A 25,055-nucleotide genomic window follows, 5' to 3' on the forward strand; every position below is an offset into this window, starting at 1 on the left:
ATATAACATAATAATAATAATCTCATCCAAACTATGGCATAACACAAATGCAACTTTGGAAATTATGTTGGTGACTAAAAGCATCCAAAATAAATCATTATTTTTTTGTGAAAATAACGATTGTTTAGATAAGACTCTTATACCTCGGTTGGGATCATTTAGAGCCCTTTGAAGTTGCATTGAAACTGTAAACTGTTGGGGTCCACTAAAGTCCACTATATAGAGCAAAATCCTGGAATCTTTCCTCAAAAAAAAAATTATTTCTTCTTGACTGAACAAAGAAAGAGATACACATCTTGGATGACATGGGGGTAATTTATCAGGATTTTTTTTATGAAAGTGGAGTAATCCTTTAGGTATTTTTGCTTGTACTTTCACAGTGTGCTGACTCACTGTTCATTCTGTTATGCATTTTTAGGGTAAGATCGTAGCCCAGGGTCGACTGCTTCTCCAGGATACTTTCATGGTTTCAGACCAGGACGGCGGTCTTCTTTCCCGCATGAAGGAGAGGCGTGTCTTCCTCTTCGAGCAGATAGTTATCTTCAGTGAACCTCTGGATAAGAAGAAGGGCTTCTCCATGCCAGGCTATCTCTTTAAAAACAGCATAAAGGTGTGTTGAACCTACTGGACCACTGGTGAGAAACCTACATCTCACTCTCCTCGCTAAAAATCTCTGTTTGGCCTGCAGGTCAGCTGGTTGGGCCTAGAAGAGAGTCCTGACGGTGACCCCTGTAAGTTTATTTTGACATCGAGGTCATCGGCTGGCAGTACAGAACACTACTTCCTTCACTCCTCCAACCGGCTGGTTTGCCAAGCCTGGATCCAGCAGATCGGCAGCATCCTTGAGAACCAGAGAAACTTTCTTAATGGTAATCAATCCTAAAGTTTATCTCCAACAAGTACCTATAATGTCATACTGCCATCATAGCAGCACTTTTGAAACAAATTCACCACCTTCAGTTCATCACTGCCATACTTCAAATTGTGAGGAAATATATATTTTTTTAATCTAGATTTATGATAGTTTGGTTGGAATATAATGTCTTAATTTTTTTTCTTAATGCACTGACTTCACCCATTGAATACCAACGAAACCATGTTGGGGCGAGTGGTTTGGGAGGACCCAGCAGCAGTGGACTTCCGGGTGGTAGCAGCGGCTCAGCCATGGGTCCCGGCTGTGGTTCCCGATCCCGAACCTCCAGAATTCCTCAACCTTCATCTCGTCTCCCTCAGCCTGTTCAGCACCACCACGCCCCCGCCCCAGACGACCGCACCTCAGGTACGTGCCCTCTCCCTGACCAGGACGTAAACGGTGAGGTCCCCAGAATGCGGGTCCTGGAAAGCCCCTTAAAGGAGCTACGTGAGGACAACCCCACCCCGAGAGCCACGGTCGCTCCCCTGTCTCTTACTCTCACAAAGCCCCGTCTCGGGATCCCCTCGCCCGTTGTCTCCCCTTTGAACACTCAGAACTTCGCATCCTTTAGCATCCCAGGCCAGAAGGGCTCCCCGTTTTGGGCTGCCATGCCAACCTCTCCCACTGGCAGGCCCGGTTCGTACACAGAGCCGAGTGACACTCTGAGTCGCAGCCAGATTCAGAGTCGCAGACACTCGGCCCACAGTAAGGAGCTGGACCGCATCAGTACCTGCTCCTCCACCAGTGAACAGTCTCTACTCTCCACTCACAGCAACGGGGTAAGAGCCAAACTCAGCGAGACCTAGTCCTGCTTCACTTCCGTGTCCGGCTTCATACTAACCCGCTGGGGTGTGTGTGCGTGAACCTGGAACTAGAAGAGGATTCGCAAAGGCTGATGTGGAAATTAACCGGCCTGATTTGATTGTGCTGAGCCACTAACATCATAACCAGGATAACTCTTCCAGAGTTTCTGGGCAAAACCGTTGAGCATCCCTGCTGACTTTGTCTGCTCTCAACCTGCAGGACTTTCTTGCTCTTATTGCCAATGAAGGGCCTAACACACGAGCATTGGGAGCATGAAACCAGCTAACTAACAATTACTAACACTTTTTTCTTCAACTTGCTTACACCCTTTTTAACAGATTTCAAATTAGGCCAAATGACTGGGCAGAGTAGCTCAAATGGTAGGGCAAGGTAGAGCTCGCAATATGGAGTCATAGGCTCGATTCCCAGAAAATGCAAGAACTGATAAAGTGTATACCCCAAACGTACTTACAATAGATCTTAAAGTCCCCATGACATCAAAACTGATCATTCTTATTTTTTATGTAATATTGTAGTGTTTACTATGTACAATTTATCCATGTAAGCCATTTTTTATTTATGTGACCTCATAAACTTTAATCAAACCTCTTGTGGCGATCATCTTCTGATGATGTCAGCTAGACGGCTTGGGCGGGAGCATCCGTTAACTCCGCCCCCTCCACATGTCGGTCTACTGCCAGTTCCATTTCTGAATGAAATGCATACATACATATTTTCTATATCCAATCAAAGCACAGTGGGAAAACACAAGCCACACCCACTATTTTCCTCATGTTATCTTCTGTTTCATTCAGAAACACTGTCGATCGCAAATGCTTTTCTTGCTTTGATTGTTGCTTGAATGTTTTCTCATACTGACTCAATGTCTTATGTGTACTTACTCTATATACATTGGCTTAATGTGCACATCTGTGTATATAATAATAATAATATGCTGTGTGTGTTGCGCTGATGTAATGCGTGTGTATGTGTGTGTGTCTCCTCTCAGAGTGAAAGCAGCAGCAGCAGCAGTGTGTCCACCATGTTGGTGACCCAGGACTATGTGGCTGTAAAGGAGGATGAGATCAGTGTATATCAAGGAGAGGTTGTGCAGATATTGGCTTCCAATCAGCAGAACATGTTTCTGGTTTTCCGCGCCGCCACAGAACAAGGCCCAGCGGCCGAGGGCTGGATCCCCGGCTATGTTCTGGGTCACACCTCCACCATTATCCCTGACTTCCCCGATGGAACCCTCAAGTGAGGATTGATTATGGATTGCTATTTTTGGTTATTGCAGACAAATCAGTTTTTAATTCGTGGTCCTGGAGTACCCAGTGTTGCACATCGTGGGTCATTTTTGCACATAAAACATCTATTACGACCGTTCAACAGAAATATTGCAGACAGGGGAAGTATAAAGTACCCTTATAGTAGCCCTCCAAATAATGTGCACTGTCTGTGAACTCCAGGCTCATAATCTATTGAGGTTTGATTTGGCTTTCACAATGATTTTAATCTTCGACACGATCTTACACACTCAATATTAAAGATATCAGGGTTATATTTTCACAGAATGTTTGTAGGTCACTTTGGGTGCAAGCATCCAAAGAGATGGAGAAATGCTATGCTTTTTTCCATACGGCAAAATGTTGAAGAGAAAAGATGACAGAATAACACGGCGGATATTGGATTTTGCGTAAAATTAAGAATTTACTTTTAAATACTGACCTGATATAAGTTAATACTGATTTTGGCAGTAACAAATTTTTTTCAAAAATGGCATTTATTGCGTTTTGGAACCAAACTCTTCATATATATATATATATATATATATATATATATATATATATATATATATATATATATATATATATATACACTGCAAAAAAGGACTTTCTCACTTAGTATTTTGTCTTGTTTTCAGTAGAAACATCTAAAAATTCTTATATTGAGATGTGTTTTTTGATGAGCAAATTGACCTAAGAAAATAAGTCTAGTTTTTAGAAAAAAATATACATATTTAAGTGAATTTGTGCTTAAAACAGGCAAAATATCTGCCAATGGGGTGAGAAAAAAATTGTGAAATAAGATTTCTTTTTTCTTAAACACTTAATTCAAGTAAAATTTTCTCACCCCATTGGCAGTTATTTTTGCTTGTTTTAAGCACAAATTCACTTAAATTGTATATTTTTTGTCTAAAAACTAGTATTATTTTCTTAGGTCATTTTGCTCATCAAGAAAATACATCTTGATTTAAGAATTTTTAGATATTTCTACTGAAAACAAGACAAAAATACTGAGTAAGAATTTGCAGTGTTTTTTGCAGTGTGTATATATATATATATATATATATATATATATATATATATATATATATGGTAAAGAATAAATTTTTGCCATATGGGATGTAAAATTTGAAATGTATTTGCTTGCCCTTGAAATACATTTTAAAACATATGTTGATATATGAAGGTTCAAACTAAATATATTTCCAAATTCAAAAATATATTAAATTTAGCATTATTTTCTACAAAATGTATTTATCATTTATTTAAAATATATCTTTGGCCAGATAAATTATTATTTTTCCGTATGGTTTAACTGCAGAATAGTGTAGTTACTTTATCTACCAGCAGAGGACAATGTTGTCCTGCCTAAACATGAGTGCTTGGTTAAATCTCTATGTGTATTAACCTTCAACATACTTAAAAAACACTTGTCGGCTACAACTACTTGACACATAGCATCACACCTAGCAGATAAACAGGAAACAAACGCTTTTATATTTACTGTCTATGTGAAAACACCTACTGACCTACTAAGATTCATATCAGATGACCACCGTTAAGCTTTTAAACAAGTGAGTCAGAAAGCTTTATTGTCATGTCAACCACATAAAATGTTACTGTGTTTCTAGGACCTACACCAAACATACAGTACTTACTACAAGTCACATCTTGCTAGTTTACTAAGTAATTGTCTTCTGTTTCTGTTTTACTTTTAGGAAATCTTCATCATGGCACACAGCCCTCCGCATCAGACGGAAGTCCGAGAAGAGAGACAAAGAGGCCAGGAAGGAGAGCAAACCAGAAAATGGCTACCGCAAGTCTCGAGATGGACAAGCGAATAAAGTTTCTGTAAAGGTACTGCATTGCACATCTATTATCATTATACATTTTTTTGCATATTAGATGTTACAGCTCATCATTTCATTTTCACTAGCTTTTGAATCCCAACTACATATATGATGGTAAGTTTAAATATCATATCTTTCTTGGAAATCTCTCTTGAACGATTAAATCAGATTGTAAAATCATAACGAGAAACTGAATGACTGTAAGTTTCTGAATGGTTAGCAGCAGTTCCCCCTGAGTTTGTGGTCCCTCTGAGCGAGGTGTCGTGTGAGAGGGGCGACAGCGTGACTCTCCGCTGTAAGATCTGTGGGCAGCCTAAAGCCTCGGTCTCTTGGAGAGGACCTGACCAGAGCACTCTGACCAATGGTGGAAGATACACACTCACACACAGGTAAACACACACACATCGTATACTGTATGGACAGCAGGTGGCACTTTTGCTCCGTTTTTCTTTCGGGGGAAGAACAGTCATTTTGCACTTTCACATGCTTACTGAAATAAACCTGTTATGAAATTTACTTAATGTTAGTTTTTCCATTCGTAGTGCACTGTAACATTTTCCTGTATACTGTATGCAAACTCAATCTGTTACTTACTTATAATATTACAATCAATCTCACTATAGGATACTCACTATTTTTACATTTCATAAATGTCTAATAGTCATATTTGGATTATGTAACATTTGTGACCCTGTCTGTCATTTTGAGATTATGAACATCAAAGTTTGATTTCACATTGATTTAATGACCTTATGACCTTATTCATGACCTTATTCAGTCAATATTAAAGATATCAAGGATATATTTTAACCGAATATTGCTTACATTATGTAACATGAGTTTATGATGAAAGTTAAATAGTTAAACAAAATAATGACTTTACCTGAGTTTTCACTGGCAGGGTCACAATTGCTTTTCTTTGTAAGCAAAATATAGCACAAGACCTATTTTTTTGTATCAGATTTTGAGTTTTAAAGCTTTCAAACAGTACATTCCCACATCAAAAAATACGTTAATGTACTATATTATACTACAGTTCATTCGAGTAATGATGACTACACAAATATTATACTAAGGGATTCTACTTTGTTAAATTGATAAACTATACTAAGTAGTGTAGTATACTTCAGCAAACTGTAGTAAACATATTAGTATACTGTAGTGCTTATTTATACTCATTTGTATAAATGATATTAAATTTTAGTATACTGTAGTAATTACTACACTAGTATACTATGTATACAGTACTATACTATTCTTTAGTTTTATATAGTAATATTTTATATTAATGTTAAGGTTCAAAAACACAATAGTATTTAGAAATTTGACTACAGTAAAAACCAAATGCTCTTTTTGAGTAGAGACCAAATATTAGTTATGTTCTTTATCGGTCAGCTGGTCATTATTATAAAATAAACAAGCTGTATATGTGGACCCTGGACCACAAAACATAAGTAGCATGGATACTTAGCCAAAATTGCATTGTATGGGTCAAAATTATCTCTTTTATGATAAAAATCATTAGGATATTATGTAAAGATCATGTCCATGAAGATATTCTGTACATTTCCTATCTTAGACGTTATTTTTGTATTTTGTGAGTGGATGCAGTTGCTAATATTAGCTATTTAGCTACAAACATTAAATATTTAATGTTTAATTATTCATATATGTTTTAAGTGATTAAACTGAAACTGATGTGTATATTTAGTGCAGTGGCGGCTGGTGACGTCTTTTTTTGAAGCACACGGTGCGAAGTTCGTCACAACATGTATGTGGCTTGTCATGTGTGTGATTTGTCATTTCAAAATATGTGTTCTGTGCTTTGAGAGATCGTGTGTGCATCACGTGTCATGCCAAAATAAGTGCCTGCTGCCTTGAACTTGAACTTGAAAGGAGACGCTCGCGTGTGCCAGATACTCGCATAATCTCATGCGTAATCAGAGTTTAGTGTTAAGGGAGTGTCTTGCGAATATTTATGGAACGTGAGCGTCTCTTTTATCATAAACGCTTTTGACGCGTCTTCAGCAGGCACCTTTTTTGACAAAACACGTGATGCACACAGGATCTCTCCACACACATGACACATATTTTGGGAAACACACACGTGACAACCCGAACACTTTATTTTAGCGCATCCTCGGAAGAGCAGTCATGAGCCGCCACTGATTTAGTGTTTATTAAGCTAATTATTACATCACACAATGCTGTGAGTGATCAATCAGAATCAAGCTTTTTAGTGAGTCATGAAATATCAGGTTTTGTAAAGAGAGGAATGTGATCAAGCGTTTCTTTTCTATGTTTAGCGAGACTGGTGAAGTGACCTTGCGTATCTCACCTGCCACACTGGATGATAGCGGCACGTACATCTGCATCGCCTCCAATGACGTCGGCTCAGTGACATCATCAGCCTACCTCCGAGTGCTCGGTGAGTTGAGAATGAACACACATTCATCTACAGGAAATCTGATCTATTTCCTTTCTGTTAGTATCTGTAAGACACTAATGTTGTTGGTTTTTTTTTAGGAACTTGTGATGGCATCCTCTGGAAAGATAACTTTGAGTCCCTATACACTGAGGTCATGGAACTGGGCAGGTAGTGTTGTATATACTCGTATTCAGATTCAGCTCGACAACATTGTCAGTATTAAACATACTATGCACCAGGGGCATAGCCACGAGGGGGCCTGGGTGGGCCTTGGCCCCCTCATTTACATGTCCGGCCCCCTCAGATTTCCAATTGCTTAAAATAAAATAAGATTGTTGATTTCTTAGTCTGATTGATAGATTGACCAATCAAAATGCTGTGCGGTAAAATGCAGCTATTTTCAAACTTGATTGGATTAGCTCATGTCATGCATTGTTGTGCGTAACTTATATAAACTTAAATATATATATACGAGTTGCCCCCTCATTATAATATAGGACCCCCCAAAAATTTAATTCTGGCTACGCCCCTGCTATGCACATGCCAAATATTTCAAACACGCATATGTTTGTTTTATCTCTGACTATAGAGGAAGGTTTGCCGTCACTAAGTGGTGTGAGCAGAGGGGGAGCCGGCGATCGGTGGCCGCTAAGCTTGTGAATAAGAAGCTAATGCGTCGAGAGCAGGTGGTTCAGGAGCTGGCCGTCCTTCAGTGTCTTCAGCATCCTCATCTGGTGGCCCTGCTGGACACTTATGAGACACCAGCCAGTTACGTTCTCATCCTGGAGATGTATGTGAAGTATGCTTCTATTGTTAATAACATTTAAAAAAAGAAGGGGTGTAGTTAAAACATTTTCTTGTTTCAGTGCTGATCAAGGTCGTCTTCTCGACTATATCGTTAGCTGGGGGAACCTGACCGAAGAGAAAGTGACTCTTTATCTACGGGATATTTTAGAAGCTTTACATTACCTTCATGCGTGCAGGATAGCTCATCTTGACTTGAAGGTGAGACTTTGAAATCTTTAACAAAACAAATGATGCATGCTTATATTTACACATCCTTGTTTTGGGTCTTTTCCCAGCCTGAAAACGTAGTGATTGAGCATAGTTCAACCCAGCCTCTTGTCAAACTGACGGACTTTGGTGATGCGGTGCATCTCTCTAGCGCCCCCTACATCCATCCTCTGTTGGGCAGTCCGGAGTTCTCCGCACCCGAGCTGGTCTTGGGTGAGCCAGCTACTCTGGCGTCTGACCTCTGGAGTCTGGGTGTGCTTGCGTACGTGATGCTCAGCGGGGCGTCGCCATTTCTGGATGAAAGTGTCGAGGAGACCTGCCTCAACATCTGCCGCCTCGATTACAGCTTCCCGGAAGATTATTTCCAGGGCGTGAGCCAGGCGGCGCGGGACTTCGTCCGCTTTTTACTGCAGGGCGAACCGTGCAGACGGCCCACTGCGCAGGTCTGCCTGCGGGAGGAACCGTGGCTGCAGCCGAACGCGGCGCTCGGATCGGCTCGCCTCGACACTTCCAGACTCATCTCCTTCATCGAGCGCAGGAAACACCAGAACGATGTGCGGCCCATAGCCGCACTCAAAGCCTTCCTGCGCAGTCGTCTCCTGAGCCAGACCTGAGATAATGCAGCGTTCCAGACAGAGTCAGAGTTGAAATTTCCTGCTTTTAACTTTAAAGTAAATAGTCAAATGTCAATGAAACAAGATGGCAGTGATCATTTGTTTGAATTTAATTAAATTTTTTTATATAGCGCCTTTCACAATTGTTAATTATTTCAAAGCAGCTATACATGAATAGATGTAGGGGAAAACACAGAAAAATGTATAGATAAAATAAGAAGCACAATACAGCGGCTAAGAATAAACCATACAAGCGAGCGTAGTAATAATGTAACGTATACAGGAAACTGCTAAGTTAAGCCAATGTTGGCTGACTCTCCAGGGGATGAAAAAAAACCCTAGGATAAAAACCCTGTGGGAAAACTCCTAGGAGGAGAAAAACCCTTGAAAAAGATACATATATATTTATATATATAAACACGATAGGGATATTAAACAGGTAGGCGGATTCACCACTATAACATAAAGAAATGTAATAATAAAAGTCAACAAATAACTATGATTGTAAGTGAAGAGCTCAGATGTAAAAGCCTCTAAACACCACCTCGGCCCAAAATGAGATAATGATAATAACCGAATGCTCTCGGCATGTATTTTACATTCATCAAATACTTTCGCTTCAAATTCACTTAATTCTAGCCTTCAGCCATATTGTATTACAGCTTTGTTCGCAGAATCCATTAAACGCCACATTGATTTTAGCAAAGACCTCAAAGTGTCACAGCGCCCCTAATGTGTGATTCAGTTTCTTCATATTTACCTATTGAATTTTGCAAAATTTCTAGTTGCATCTTTATGGGGCATACACACCAAACGAGAATTCAACGATTTGTAGTAGATTACATACACAGTCAATGCAAAGACGCAAATATACGCAAACTTGCGCGGTGCGGTTGACACGAATTGGGTTACGCGATTGCACACGCTATTCACCTCAAACGCATCTTCACGCAAGTTGAAAATATTCAACTCAAGCGAAATATTTGCGTGACACAAAGTTGAATCCTGTGAGGGATTTGTATACGCGATGGTGCATTAGTGATTTTGCAACTATGTATTGTCCAAAGAAGTGGACATTTTTTAGAAATGTCAAAAACATTTGCATGCACTTAGAGGGTTTTGCAGCGAAAGACGGTCAAATTTGTTAAATTCGAATGAAATGACTAAAGTGATATTTGTAAAAATAATGCATTTTAATTACCGACTAATAACCTTTTCATTGCCGATAAAGTTAAATTACTCAACCTATAAATGAGAGCCTGACAAAAAAATGCTTATTTACAAGAAAACATGTTAGATGCTCTTTAATCTGCTTTGCCAGACAATTAACAAGTGATCATATTAAAGTCAGAAGTAGGAAAATTTTCAAGTGACAATCTGTCTGGAACGCAGCATAAATATGGGAAGAAAAGCTGCTGAGGCACCCACGAGTATAAACCACAAATAACAAACCATAAATACCAAAGGTTATGGTTTCACGTTGCCCTGCAGTTCTAAGTAAATAATGGAGGAAGTCTGGTGAAAAAAACAGAAAGATAAACATATATGTATATATACTGAAATCCCATCCTGATTTTATAGCCACAAAGTGTGGCGCAACGGTTCTGGGTTCCTGTTTTACTGCTGCTAACAAAACTCTGAAGTTTCCTTCCCTACCCTTTAAAAAATTCATTCCTGCTTTGTATGGACGACACTCACAAGACAAAAAAATGTGAATTAAGAATCGAGAGATTTTGTTTGTTTGAAGGTTATGTTTCCTGAGCCAGTAAGGTTTCAGACAGTATTTCAATCAGGTTGTTTCAGTGGAGTACTGTAATATGAAGTTACATTCAGGAAAGATTACATTTTGTATAAACCATGTATAGAAGCACAGTAAAGATGATATCTTTGGAGAAAAAGCTTATTTAAAGGGAATTTGATTGAATTTTTTTCGACATTCACCTCAAGATCATTTTAGCTGTAAGTTTCATGTTTAATAAGCATATGAATGAAACGACTTTTACCAGCTGCAACTCCTCCGACAAGGGGAGTAAAAAAGAAACGCTTCATTTCAATTCCCACGTGTCTATTCAGCCTTATGTTGTATATAAACTGAAGCTTCATTCGTGTTCATTTGCAGTGTTTGAAATGCTTTCTCGCCGGCTGATCGACACCCGATACGAGGTGGAAAGCCGCCGAAGCCAGCAATCGTGTGTAACCACGGCAAACGTGCACTCTTTGTAATTCATTGAGATTTCTATGTGCAATGTTGGGGCTTTAACATTTTGCAGCTATTTATAATAATTCGTGTTAAATGGACCTTGTCGTCGGCCACTGCGAGTTGAGATATGATGTGTCCGTGGCTCTTTTGCTGAGTTCTCCGTGTTCAGTATGATTTTTTTGTAAATGCTTAAAGCCTCATTGCTACAAATCGTTTGCGTCTACGTCACACTTCTGTTATGAATGTTACTATTGATTTTTATTGTTATACCAAAGTTAATCTTTACGTACCTAAATAATTCTTCTCCCTGTTTGGTGGTTATTATTTGTAACAATAAGTTATGAATGCAATTCTGACTCCTAGAAAAGGAGTTTACATGCGTATTGATTGTCGATTTATTTATTGTGTCTTGTTCGGTTTTGTTAATCGAATTTAAGTCAGTAGTGCATATTGTTGAAATATTAGGATTTTTTTTATTTCTGTATCTGCTCATTGCAGCAGTAACGTATTAATGTAAGTTTGCATGACTAAATGACAATAATGATTTCATTCCGACTATATTTGTTTGTTTTAGGTCGACTCTGGGTTAAATATGACGTACTATATCTGTTGTACAAGAAGAAAGCAAGTTTAGTTTTGGGTCACCTCTGCACCGTGTTGCATTGGTGCAATTTATTAAATGGTCGGTCACAATATGTATCTTTTTTCAATTATGTTTAAGTTAATTAAGCTTTTAATGTATAGATGTACAGAAACCATGAAACCTGGACGTAGCTACACCCTGTTTTTTACATACCAATATAATGTCATTTTGAATGTTTTTGACTGTTCGTTTTGCATGTATATTTCTTTGTACAGAAACCATGCTTGTTTGCACATTCTGTGCTGTACATACGTTCCTTTACCCTTAGTTATTTTTGAGATTAAACATCTGAAACATTTTATTGGTACAACTTGACTTCGGTGTTTTTTATCATTTACGAAACGCGCTTGCATGCGCTTCCTGGGAAATACAGTAGGCCTAATACAGTCACGGTCATTTTGTATACACAGCAATCATGCAAATGTATTTTCACACATTTCCTGACTCAATCTCTTGAGGTTTTCAGCAGACCATCCGGAGTGACTGAGAACATGGGCAGGTGTGAAACGTGTTGCTGCAGATGCGGTGATCAGAGATCCCAAAAACAGATAAAGGACGTATTGAAACTTCCCTGATCTAACTACACAGATTACAATGCAACAGAAAAAAGAGAGAAGTTTGCTGATTTCTCTCTGAGGTGTTTGCAGAACAAAAACTTTGAAATAACTTTGAGCCATCTATAGATTTATCCAGATAATAAACCACAAATAGGCCTACTTGCTAATTTTTGTTTGTTTGAATATGGGTAGTTAACATTCATGTGTATGTGATTTGTTTTGTTAAACTCTACCATTTAAAATGGCACACATTTTTCATTTTAACAAAAGTTAATGTGTATTTCAACTATTGTAAATTTACTACTCCTTTTATGCTGCGTTTACACCAGCTGCGGTTGAGGCGGCAAAAACGCGATATTCGCGCGTATTTGGACGCTTGAACATTTTAAGCTTATGCGCTTCATTAGAGCGTGAAAGCCGTGCGTGAAATTCTAGTCATTTGAGACATTCACGTGGAAATTCGCGTCATAGGAGGGGCTTCTGCGACTCTGCTGAGACTCGGCTCGCTTCCTGTAATCACGTCACTACTGCAGCAAGGTCGTGATTGGTTAACGTTAAGTTCAGATTTTTCACCACAGGATGCCTAATTCGCATCTTTGCATTGAGTTAACATGTAAATCACCTGCTCTTGCCACCTCTACCACGGCTGGTGTAACTGTGGGTTTACACCAAACACGAAGCATGCAATCGCATCGCGTTGCTCGCTCTAGATTACTTCGCGGGATTTAACTTCGTGTCATGCAAATTTTTCGCTCCAGTTGAACATTTTCAAGTTGGGGGAAGACACATTTGAGGCGAATAGCGCGTGTTTTCACGGCAAACGCGCAGCCCATATCGCGTCATTTGCATCGCCCCATGCGAGGACGCGTCTGATTGCATCTTTGCATTAACTTTGTATGTAATATACTCAGTAATATATACTCAGTTGAACCCACAGTAAATGCAGCATTATGCGCTCGAGGTGGCAAAAACGTGCTAATCGCGCCTAGTTGGACGCTTGAACATTTTAAGCTTATGCACTTCATTCGCCCATGAAATTCTAGTGATTCGAGACATCATGCAGAAATCCGCATCTGCGACTGCCAGCCGGGTGACTTCAGTCGCATTGCAAAATGGCGGACACTGATGTTGTTGAGAGAGCAGTTGCGTTTTTTTTTTATTTGGAAAGCTAGAAAACGGCGTAGACTCGTTCGGCGCTGTATCTGGATCCATCAGATACTTCAGAGGCGCACCCAGCTTGGTTGACGGCCGCTTCCAGCAGTACTTAGTCTGTTTACCCTCTTTTATCCCCATTTTGACATTTCAGGCTACATCTGTTTTGAAATTCTTATCAAATCGCATTTCCGGAAATCCATTTCAGGCAGAGTAGCTTTTCGTCACGTAAACACGTCAACAAATTTTTCTGCCAGCGTGACGTCGTTGCCATAGAAACAATGCAAATCATCGACAAAACACTACAGGATGCACAGATCGGATCTGAACAGTTGTGATACACAATGTGGACGGTGAGTCTGTCAAATCGGATATGCACCAAAATCGGATTCGGACTGACAGTGTGAACAAGGTCTTAGACTGCAGACGAATATAGGCAGATCCTGGCGCAGATCCTGAGTCTTTTGCTGTCTGGAAATAGATCCATCAAGAACCATTAACACAGTGCAGGGCATTACGTATATTCCCTTCTTAATTCTAAATATTCATTAATAATATTAATTTCATAATGGTCCTTAAGTTGAGAAATCTATCAGCAGAAGGTAAGTGACAATACTAACCTATTGGGAGTGAACTAAATGCAAGACTAGCCTTACACAGGACTTTCAACCCTAGATAGGCCATTGTAAAAACAATTGGGGCGTACACCCACTTCTCTAAGCACCACTGCATTAACATCAGAAGAATCTATCTGTTTCACAAAAGCTTGTTTGTATTATTACACAATTTTATGAAAGAAATTATGCTTTAAAAAACCTTTGACCGAATGGCTCTTCTATGGCATCGCTGTGGGCATTTTAACACCTTTTTTTTAAGAGTGTATGCCTGGCTGTGTGTGTATTTATATTTTGGCACGGTTTGCGTGCAAACAGCGACGTACTGAAAGCTTGTGACTTTTTTCCGAGCTGTTTTTGACACTTGCCACACATGTGGCTGTTAAAGCTGATTGTGTGAATATAACTGCTTTGTTTTTTTACCTGTTTGCAGCACATCTTTGCAAGAACACATTGTGGCTCTTTATTTTACTTCTTGCAGACACCCACACACAAACACATAATACCACCCGTTTCAAATGGTTTCCCTTTAATAATACTTCCTGAATCAGAATGGTAACATTATCATTGTATCTACGGTCACATGATTTAACCTTTAACGTTTTCTGTGCACATCTCTGTCATTTTCACTCCAGACTTACATAAGTGAGATTTTAAATTTTCCACTGAAACAGCTTTCTAAGAATCTGTGAACATCACTGATACCCTGACTCATTTTTTGACGCTGGTCGAAGTCATTCAGGTTTAAAGTGAGTTGTAACAGTACTGAGGGGGTTTTCAGATGATTCGTTGCATTCACACATGTACCCATAAAATGTTTCAGTACCACTAGGAGGCACAATAAGACCTTTCAACAGGTCTGCAGCTATGTTGAGTTGAAGTCAGTTTACAAATGTTAAGAATATTGTGGTTTAAAACTTTGGTAATGAGTTGTATAGATCTCTTTCTAGATCACTCATACGTAGGCTAAGATATTATTCTCGATTGTTCTCTGCAAGTAAACATGTAAGCATAAAGTAAACCTGGGGTTGGTTTAGATTGTGTAGTACAGGATCCTTCAACTAAACATATAAATCAATGTTTTAAAGGTAAGAGTAGCTATACTTGTAATTGTAAAGATTTTTTTGTAAATATATTGCAATTATGACAAACAAATTGGGTCGTTTTACATTGTAGTGTATATTAAAAATCAAAAGTGGTATTTGAAAATAATATGTTTAATATTATGTATAAATGGCATGATGCAAACACATTTGCAGATCTTGCAAAGCTGCGTATTTTCTGATTTGTTGTAACTACTTGTAGTTTGTAAATCTTTACAATGTAAGATTTTTTATAAAATTTCACAAAATTTTGCCAAGTGACTGTAAATAACTGAGATCTGTCAGTTGCGTGTTATAAGATGGAAAATCACTGGAGCAAAGATCCCTTTTTAAAAGTCAAAAATCCCCTTAATTCCTCAAGAAACATATTTGATAGAAATACGTGCAAAGCAGTAAAATTTTTGTCTTTGTTGTTTGTTTTAACCCTTTCTGTTTAACATAATTGTTATTTATTTAAACTTTATATAATTAAAACATGTTTTTATATTTTTTATAGTAAGAATAGTTTTTAAATATTTCATATTTTTAATATAACATAATATTTTTTAAACAATAATTACATGGCTAATATTATTCATATATTGTTTATAATATTTTCTATTTAATCTTAACCCTTTGAAGGTCTGGTGGCCCCCAGTTTGAAAACCACACTGTAAAAACCTGCAGTTAAAACAACTTGGTTTTGCAAGTTAATTCAGCTTACTATTTTAAGTTTTGACATGTGAATAGTTGATATAAAAACTACTAAACTTAAAAAGTCAAACAACTTGTTTTTATAAGTTAAAGTTGCATAAAATATATGTTGATTTGACAAAAATGCTGCATTTTTTACAGTGGTTTTAGTAAATGTGTTATATCAAATATTTTTTAAAGTATTTTTACATCAAATACTTTTTTACACTAGATTGACCCTTAATGGTCACCTCAACTGCTTTGTGGAGGGTTTGTAAAAAATACAATTTGGGGTCAAAAAGAAAAACAACATTTATTTTTGTTGTCATGGCCCAACTAGGAAAAGCAACAAAAATGATTTTAATAGTTTTTTTTAGTGTTAAAGTGTTCATTAAAAGGTGTCAAGTGAAAACAATTAGTTGTGATGAATTGATTTTTAGCAGCATGTTTGTAAATAAATCTGTAAATAACTTACAAGGCACTGACTGTAATCATTAGATTCATTGGTTTATAAACATTGACCTAACATGTATCTACAGTAAAAGCATGTATGGGGTTATTGTACTGTATTAAACAATAAACATGTTTGTCAAAACACAGGAAACAATGGTGAATTTCTTGTATCACCCCGAACAAACCCTTTATTATACTGTATATGAACCTGCTCTCACACACATGACCTCAAGGAGGAGACACAATCACAGTAAAAAGATTTTCTGCCTTTTGCATTTGAATATATATTCGGCAGGAAATCCCTTCTACACTAGCATATAAACACTTCTTTGAGACCAAGCATACAGGAAAAGCTACAAAAAAATATTTAAAAATAACATAGTTATGTTCTGGGAAAATTCATTGTGATTTTATAGGTGTTGGGCAAATGGCTCAGTGCAGCCTGACTGAGCTTTAGTGGTTGTTTCAGGAAGAATGGGGATTATTGCAGTGGTCAGATGTGTTAAACTGATAAACATATTAGACACTAAAGCAATTACGCTCGAGTAGGTGTGTGAAATGGCTCTATATCAGCACGTCTGTGATTAGACCAGAGATAGTAGAAAGTAGAAGGGGTTTCCTGCTGAGCAAAAGGCAGAAAAAAATTGTACTGAAAAAGTATCAAACAATCGCCTCAAAATCAGTTAACCTGTGTCAAACAATGCTTTCACAACAGTTTTTATTACACACTATGTCAAAAAATGAAAAAAGCATCCAGGACATCTAGAAAAATACATGTTTATATTGTATACAGTATAACCAGGACTGGAAATGACAGAAATTCACTTGGGGGACTGTAGTGGGCGGGGGGATATTTTCTTAAATATTTAAGTCACATCAACGATTTAACGATTTTAAAACAAAACATTTCTCCTCAAGTTACAAAAATGCAGCGTGAAAATTTGGATATTTTAAATAAGAGTAAAAATCTAAAATGAAAACGATACATTAGTCATACAGTGCCTCTGTGACTGTGAAGTGTCATGGGACGAACCTAAACATTGGGTTAAATTAACCCTCATAAGCCCCAATTTTTCCTGTTTACACCAGAGTGTCAGTGGTAATATATAATATGTTATATCAAATATTATTTTTTGTTATTTACTTCCCATCTATACATTAATGCTGTGTTTTGGGAGATATGAAGTACTTATATTCTACATTCCTCAACTGCACCAGTAGCTTGCAAAATATCAAATTTTTATGAAAAATTCACATAAATTATTATCTAAATTTGATTTAAATTGTTTTTAGATATTAATCTAGATGTTATGTGTTGAATTCGGCCATCTGCAGGTAAAAAAAAACATAAAAGAATTACAGTTTAGGAAATAAATAATTTTGACCAGCAGAGGCCCATAAAGACCCATTCATTTCACTGGATGTGGCCAACTGCTCACATCACTACTTTAGAGATACATTTTGTGAATTTATTAGGGCTGTTAAAAGATTAATCGTGATTAATCGCATACCAAATAAAAGTTTGTGTTTACATAACATATATGTGTGTGTAGTGTGTATAATTATTATTTATATATAAAAACACACACAGTCATGTATATATTTAAGAAAAATTGGTTATATTTATATATAAAATATTTATGTTTCTATATAACATCAATTATATACATTTATATACAGTATATAAATGCAAATATTTCTTAAATATATACATGAATGTGTGTGTATTTATATATACATAATATTTACACACAGTAAACACACATATGTTATGTAAACACAGACTTTTATTTTGGATGCGATTAATCGCGATTAATCTTTTGACAGCCCTAGAATTTATGTATATATAAACATTAGAAAGCCCTTAAAAAAGAAATAATTTTAGATTTTTTTTGTTTTTGATGCATTTTGAAATGTCTATTTTTACAAAATGCCACAGAAATTGGAAAATGTGTGTGTGTGTGTGTTTGAGCATTTATTTTCTATATTGCATTTGTGCTCTAGTATCAGGCCTTCTTTTCTGTGTTGAAATTTTAAAATTTATTCTGGATGCATTGATTTTTTTGACAAATATTTTTTTTTTTTGCATTTACCATTCATTTTCAGTTGGGGTTATTTTGACCACCAAGTGCCTCCTTTCTTCAGAACGACCAAATCAGGCCCAGTTTTTTTTATATGAATATTGACAGATAATGTAGAAAAGTCACAAAATGTTATTCCACTGAGATGAAGGGAATTTTTTTTTTTTAAACTAAAGAAATGTGGCTTGTGGATCATTTTGACCCCAAGCGACTTATAAGGGTGAAATATTTAAGTCACATAAACCTTTAACAATTTAATTTTCCTCAAGTTAGAAAAAGTTTGTAGTGTGAAAATTTGTATATTTAGTTAATTGAAAAATCTAAAAATTAAAACAATACATCAGTCATACAGTGCCTCTGTGACTGTGAAGTGTCATAGGATGAACTTAACCATTGGTATAAATTAACCCAGAAAGGGTTTATATTTGACCTAACAATGGGATTGGTCTGTTTTTGACCAAATACTGGGTTGAAAATAGCCCAGCATTTTATAGAGTTTATATCAGGGGACATAACTATGAACGAGCTGCATTGGTTGCAATTTATTTTGTTATCATAGATCCAACTATGAATATGACTAGCAGATCTTATAAGGGCGGTTTCCCAGACAGGTTTCCGATTAATCCAGGACTAAACCTTAGTTATATTAGGACATTTAAGTAGTTTTAAAAACATACCTTACAAAAAAACAATACTGGTGTGCATCTTGAGATAAAACAATGGCACTGTCAGTCAAAATTGTTTTAAATTAGGACTCCTTAAACACGCATTTTAGTCTGGGACAATAAACTCTGTCTGGGAAACCGCCCCATAGGTTCCAGTTACACTAGATCTGTCAGGAAATTACTAAATCTGTGCACAAATATTAACTCTGCTGTGAGAGTTACAGTAATACTTCAAATCAACCATGATGCAGAGATAAAGGGAATGACAGCAGACAGGAGACAAAGTGTTGTTTAATAAAATGAACAATGATTTACTAAATAATTTGTCTGAATAAAGACATTAAATAGATATAATTAAACGATATACAATACAATACAATGCAATACACTACAATAAGCTAATTAAAACAGCAACAGGAGAGACACAAAACATAAAACAAGCAGCCAAGTCACATGAAATTACGTAGCTATAGTCACATATTTTTTTATTCTTTTTTGTGGTACAAATTTCCGTGTTTTTTCGTGATCGTATTACGAATTTCTGTTTATGTGTCACTGTAACGTATTGGTTACTCAACTGTTTTGTCATACTTTCTTACCATTGTCGCTTCGGTTCAGGGTCAGATTTACATAAAATGACATCCTTACCCAAACCCAACTCTAAACCTACACAATGTTTTGAAATTTAGAAAATATAAAAAAAATCAGAAAAAAATAGTAAAAACCAAGCAGTTGAGTAACCAACATGTGACAACGACACACAAACAGAAATTCATGACACAATCACAAAAAACGCAGAAACCTGTGACAGTATCACGAGAAAGAACAAAAAAATTACGTGGCCATAGGTACATATTTTTTTGAGACTGATGGGTAGCAGCAACAAGAATTAGGCCTACTTAAAAAAGAAACAAGGTCAAAGACTTGTTAAGGGATATAACATGCCAATGAGAAGATGTATTTAGGTCTTTATAGTGGATTTAAAGACAGACAGAGTTGTGGTAGTTCTGATGTGAGAGGGGAGACTATTCATCTCATATTTTTAACCTTGTCCTAACATGCAGCAGGTCAGAATTAGTAGATCTAAGCAATCTTAACTCAAGAATGAGTCTAACAGCTCGGTTAAGTATATTGGGGTCAGATTGTGAAGACATTTAAAAACAAACAGTAGGATTTTAAAATCAATTCTATAGACGGTTTTATTGGAAGCACGTGATACACGTCTGGATCCGAACCTTACTTCCGGTTTCGTTTTTTTAATGCTCTGACTAGTTGCTAAACTGATCTCTTGAAAAAATGCCTCGTCGAAAATAACAAATGTTTTGGTTTCCTAGGTAACCTATGTGTTGTTTTTTTTTGCTTGTTATATAAATAAACTACGTTTAAAGAACTTTGTTGTTATTTATTCTTAGCGGAGTTTACCGGAAGCTACGTGCAGCCGCTTGTTTATGTTGTTACTGCTGAAACGGTCTATATTTTACTGGAAGCCAAAGAAGTGAGACCAATGTAATACTTTCACATTTGCACTTTCCAGTTAGACGCTGAGCTGCGGCGTTATGGACTAACTGCAGATGGGAAACGCAAGACTGAGGAACCCCAACATACAGACAATTACAGTATAGTGTAAAAAAAAGTTAAAACAACTTAGTTTTGCAAGTCAATTCAACCAACTATTTTAAGTATGCTTGTAAAAAGTTGACAAAACGTATAAAATCATCATAAAGATGAAATCGATGTAAACACCAGATGGGAGCATCTTAAAGCAGCTTATCTTCAGACCAGCGAAGTATGCTTGGGTACAAAAGAAAAGAAAAGAATGGATCAAAGAAGACACTTGGAAGGCCGTAAGTACCAGGAGAGGGTTGAAGAAACAGCTTTTAGACGTTACATCAGAGAGACTGAAAGAGAGAAAAAAGCTAAGCTATCAACAAACAGAAAGAGAAGTGAAGAGATTGGTAAGATCAGACAAAAGAGCATTTATGGATGACCTTGCAAGCCAGGCTGAAGAAGCAGCTAGCAAGGGAGAACAAGGAAAGGTGTACAAAATAACCAAGGTAATCTGTGGCAAATGGTTGTGGAACTAAAGACATACCAATTACAGACAAAAACAGGCGACTACTAACATCAGAAAAAGAAATTGACGCCTGCTGGGATGAGTTCTTTTGTGAGGTTTTAAACAGGCCACCACCACCATCAAACGTTGACATTCAGGAAGCAGAGCATGATCTCGACATCAATACTGAATTGAATTGAATTCAAGAAGGAAGAGATTGTTGCAACTATAATGTCTCTTAAAAACAGAAAAGCCCCTGGACATGACAAATTTAATGCAGAACGGTTCAAGGCAGACCCAGAGCTTGCTGCCAAAGTGCTTCTCCCACTATTTACAGCAATATGGAAAGAAAGACAGATACCAACAGACTGGCATAATTGTGAAGATCCTCAAGAAAGGAACCCTTAGCAACTGTAACAACTGGCGTGGAATAACTCTTTTGTCTATACCAAGCGAGATCCTAGCAAAATTTATAATCCAGCGACTATCAGGTGCAGTTGACCAATACCTCGGAAAGGAACAGATCAGATTTTTGTACTGAGGAATATCATTAAACAGTGCACTGAATGGCACTATACATTAATTTTGTAGATTTTGAGAAAGCCTTTGACAGCGTCCATAATATGAAATACCACAAGACATCATCCTTCTCATTAAAAGCTTTAACAACAACTTCAAATGCAAGGTAGTAAACAGCGACCAGCGTTTTTATGTGAAGACTGGTGTGAAGCAAGGCTGTGTGATGTCAGCATTCCTTTTTAACATTGCCATTGACTGGGTAATGCGGAGAACTACTGAAAAACAGACAAGCGGTCTAAGATGGACCCTCAGCTCTACACTTGAAGATCTAGACTTTGCTGATGATTGATGATCGCATCTGATCTCCCACACACATCAGCACATCCAGGAGAAGACATACCGCATCAATACATATGCTGAACAGGCTTGAGGATCAACCTGTAGAAGACAGAGGTGATGACACTCAACATCCCAAATCCCTTACAAGTGCAGGTAAATAGAAAAAATCTTCCAATGACCACAGAATTGACCTATTTTGGCAGCATTTTCCGATATGATGGAAGAGCGGACATTGACATAAAGAATCGTCTTGGCAAAGCCAGAAATGCCCTTAGAATGCTGAATAGTGTTTGGAGATCCAAGCAGTATAGTATAAAGACCAAGCTGAAATTGTACCAGAGCTGTGTGCTTTCCATCCTGTTATATGGCTCAGAGTGCTGGAGGATAACAGACAGTGACTTGAATAAGCTTTCCATTTTCCATACAAAGAATTTGAGGAGAATCATAAGAATTTTCTGGCCAAACACCATCTCTAATGAGCAATTGCTTGCTTGTTGCAATCAGGACAGTCATCAGTTGGGACCATCATCATGAAAAGAAGATGGAGGTGGATTGGGCACTTGCTAAGGAGAGAACAAGAAAATATTACGCGCACAGCCCTTCACTGGACACCAGAGGGCAAATGCAAGAGAGGCAGACCAAAGAACACCTGGCGCCGGACAGTAAAAGGAGAATTAAAGAACATGAACCACACTTGGGGTACCATTCAGAAGCTGGCCCAGAACAGACAGGAGTAAAAAGACTTTTGTTGCTGCCCTACATGCCAGTGGCATAACGGGCAGTAAGTAAGTAAGTACGTAAAGAATTTTGCTAAAACGTAATTGTTGCAAATTATTGTTCTAATCATACCATATGAATAAGAAAATGATGAAATTATATCTGAATGAAGAGTTCACTCACATTAACCCATTTCAGCCCACCGGCAACTATAGTTGCCACAGTGCATAGTTGTCATTTTCCTTTTTTTAAGAATTTTTTAGATGTTATCCATGTTTTATTTCTCAATGACATGCAAGCTAACAATCAAATAAAGGATTTAAAAAAAGAAAGAAAAGGTATTTATCTCCTTCCTGTCACATGAGGCTGTCAACTTCTTACCTCTTCTTCCAAGAAACATGGCGAAGGCAAACCCTTCCAAAGAAAGGTAATTTTCATTTTACTAACAAGTATTTTTGGTTGACATTTATGTATCTACATAATCATGAAGGTCTCTAGAGTCATCCAAACAAAACAAATCTTACAAGAGATCTATAGTTTTTTATATACTTAGTCAAAAGTCCAAGCGGCAACTATAGTTGCCGGTGGGCAAATGCCTTGTAAGTACATATATCATGGGGAAATGGTGTATACTGTGTCAATAGGTTAATAATCAAGGTTATTGGTCTTTTTAGTGCTTTTTTCTTTCATAATATCATACCTAAAACCCTTTAACTAACATATCTACTGTCCATTAGACCTTAATTTGATAGGGAATAAAACCCATTCATACAGGTCATTTAAAGAGGGAGACAGAGATCTCCTCTTCTTCCAAAAACTGGTTGCCCATTTTATTGATTTATTTTCATATTATTTTCATTAAAGGACAACTCCGGTGAAAAATGAACCTAGGGGTAATTAACACATGGTGACAGAGTAGATCGTTCTCTGGGATGCGTTTTCATGATAATCGAATGTAAAGAGTTTTTTATCAATAAAAACAGATTAGCGTATAGCGCTAGTATATGGGGCAAAGAGTAAGTACAAGTAAATCGCTAGTTAATACCACTAACAAGGCTCAAAATAGCCTCACACTACCACAGTAGCATAATGAGGGTCCTTACATGCAAACCGAAGCATTGAGAACTTTGTAAGTGTACAAACAGTTTAATAAGAAGCTACTTTATAAAGACAGCACATTACGCATATTCAGACAGCAGACATCTTGAAAAACAGACTCGACAAGTCGAGCCATGAACGATGTGCTAAGTGATATGAACTAAGTGATATTAACTGATTTGGAGCTGACATATGGTCCGTTGTTTCTGGAAGAAAGCACTGAATGCAACAGAAATAAATAAATAAATAAAAATAATAATAAAAAACCTGAACAAGTCACAGTTTATATCACTTAGCACGCGTTCGTAAATCTAAACTTAAGACATTCTTCTTTAACAAAGCATTCACATAAAATGTCCAGTAATTGTACTTGTCCCGCAATAGTTATTTTGTCTAGAACAAAGCACTCACATACCTCACATGGGTAATATACTATTGCTGCAATAGGTAGCCTGTCTGGAACCGAGCGTTTTTAAACCACAATACTGCATGACACTTGCGTTTCATGCGACCGGCCCCTACGCTAATAGAATTCTGTTTCTCTCTCCCTGTCTCGTCCTCGACCCCGAGGACAATGGGACAAACAGACCCATTACCTGTTGCTGTGAAGGTCATCACACCACTGATCTACTGGATGTCCTTCAACGTGATGCCCAGCCGATGCGTGACCACCGGCTGAACCAGTTTAATCCGCTTACCCGCCTCCTATCCCTACCCTGTTTATATATATAAATATATTAATTTCTCCCAAGGGTTTTTGTCCTTCTAGTAGTTTTTCCCACAGGGTTTTCTCCTAGGGGGGTTTTCGTCCCCGAGAGAGTCAGACAACTTTGGCTTAATTTAGCACTTTACTGAATACGTTACATTATTAATACGCTCGCTTGTACGGTTTATCCTTAGCCTCTATATTCTACTTCTTATATTATCTATTGATTTTCTGTGTTCTCCTCTACATCTACTCATGTAAAGCTGCTTTGCAACAATTAACAATTGTGAAAAGCGTTATATAAATAAAATTTAATTGAATTGATTTGAGCAAGAGATTATAAGCTAGATGCATTTTTATTGGGGGGGGGGGGGCTCGCAGTGAATGTTCTTTGACTGTTATACATAATAAATGTGTTTATGAATAAAGGTTGATCTGTTGAAAGCCGTTATTTTGAGTAAGATGCCAAATGTATTCAAATTTGACATTAAAGGGGTGCATACAACCTTTTTGCCCACCGGCAACTATAGTTGCCGCACATTCAAATACGATTTTCAAAAAAATAAAAATAAAA

The 25,055-nt window shown here is 37.3% G+C and overlaps 1 protein-coding gene across 5 annotated transcripts in view; it reads left to right on the top strand.

Moving 5' to 3' along the window:
- Positions 1-12,062, top strand: part of triob (trio Rho guanine nucleotide exchange factor b) — a 152,778-nt gene extending 140,716 nt beyond the window's left edge. For 3 of the 5 annotated variants that reach the window (XM_073871873.1, XM_073871876.1, XM_073871875.1), the window contains 12 exons: positions 419-610; positions 689-859; positions 1,054-1,692; positions 2,727-2,974; positions 4,722-4,860; positions 4,940-4,967; positions 5,074-5,242; positions 7,160-7,281; positions 7,380-7,449; positions 7,871-8,071; positions 8,148-8,286; positions 8,364-12,062. In XM_073871873.1, the coding sequence (XP_073727974.1) occupies positions 419-610; positions 689-859; positions 1,054-1,692; positions 2,727-2,974; positions 4,722-4,860; positions 4,940-4,967; positions 5,074-5,242; positions 7,160-7,281; positions 7,380-7,449; positions 7,871-8,071; positions 8,148-8,286; positions 8,364-8,909 (2,664 nt within the window). In that variant the 3' untranslated portion in view covers positions 8,910-12,062. Of the gene's footprint in view, positions 1-418; positions 611-688; positions 860-1,053; positions 1,693-2,726; positions 2,975-4,721; positions 4,861-4,939; positions 4,968-5,073; positions 5,243-7,159; positions 7,282-7,379; positions 7,450-7,870; positions 8,072-8,147; positions 8,287-8,363 lie in introns of those variants that run through there. The other 2 variants (XM_073871874.1, XM_073871877.1) reach the window with 2 other exon arrangements.
- Positions 12,063-25,055: the final 12,993 nt, after the last annotated feature.

The sequence above is a fragment of the Misgurnus anguillicaudatus genome, chromosome 10 (genome assembly GCF_027580225.2).
Source record: "Misgurnus anguillicaudatus chromosome 10, ASM2758022v2, whole genome shotgun sequence".
Classification (NCBI taxonomy): domain Eukaryota; kingdom Metazoa; phylum Chordata; class Actinopteri; order Cypriniformes; family Cobitidae; genus Misgurnus; species Misgurnus anguillicaudatus.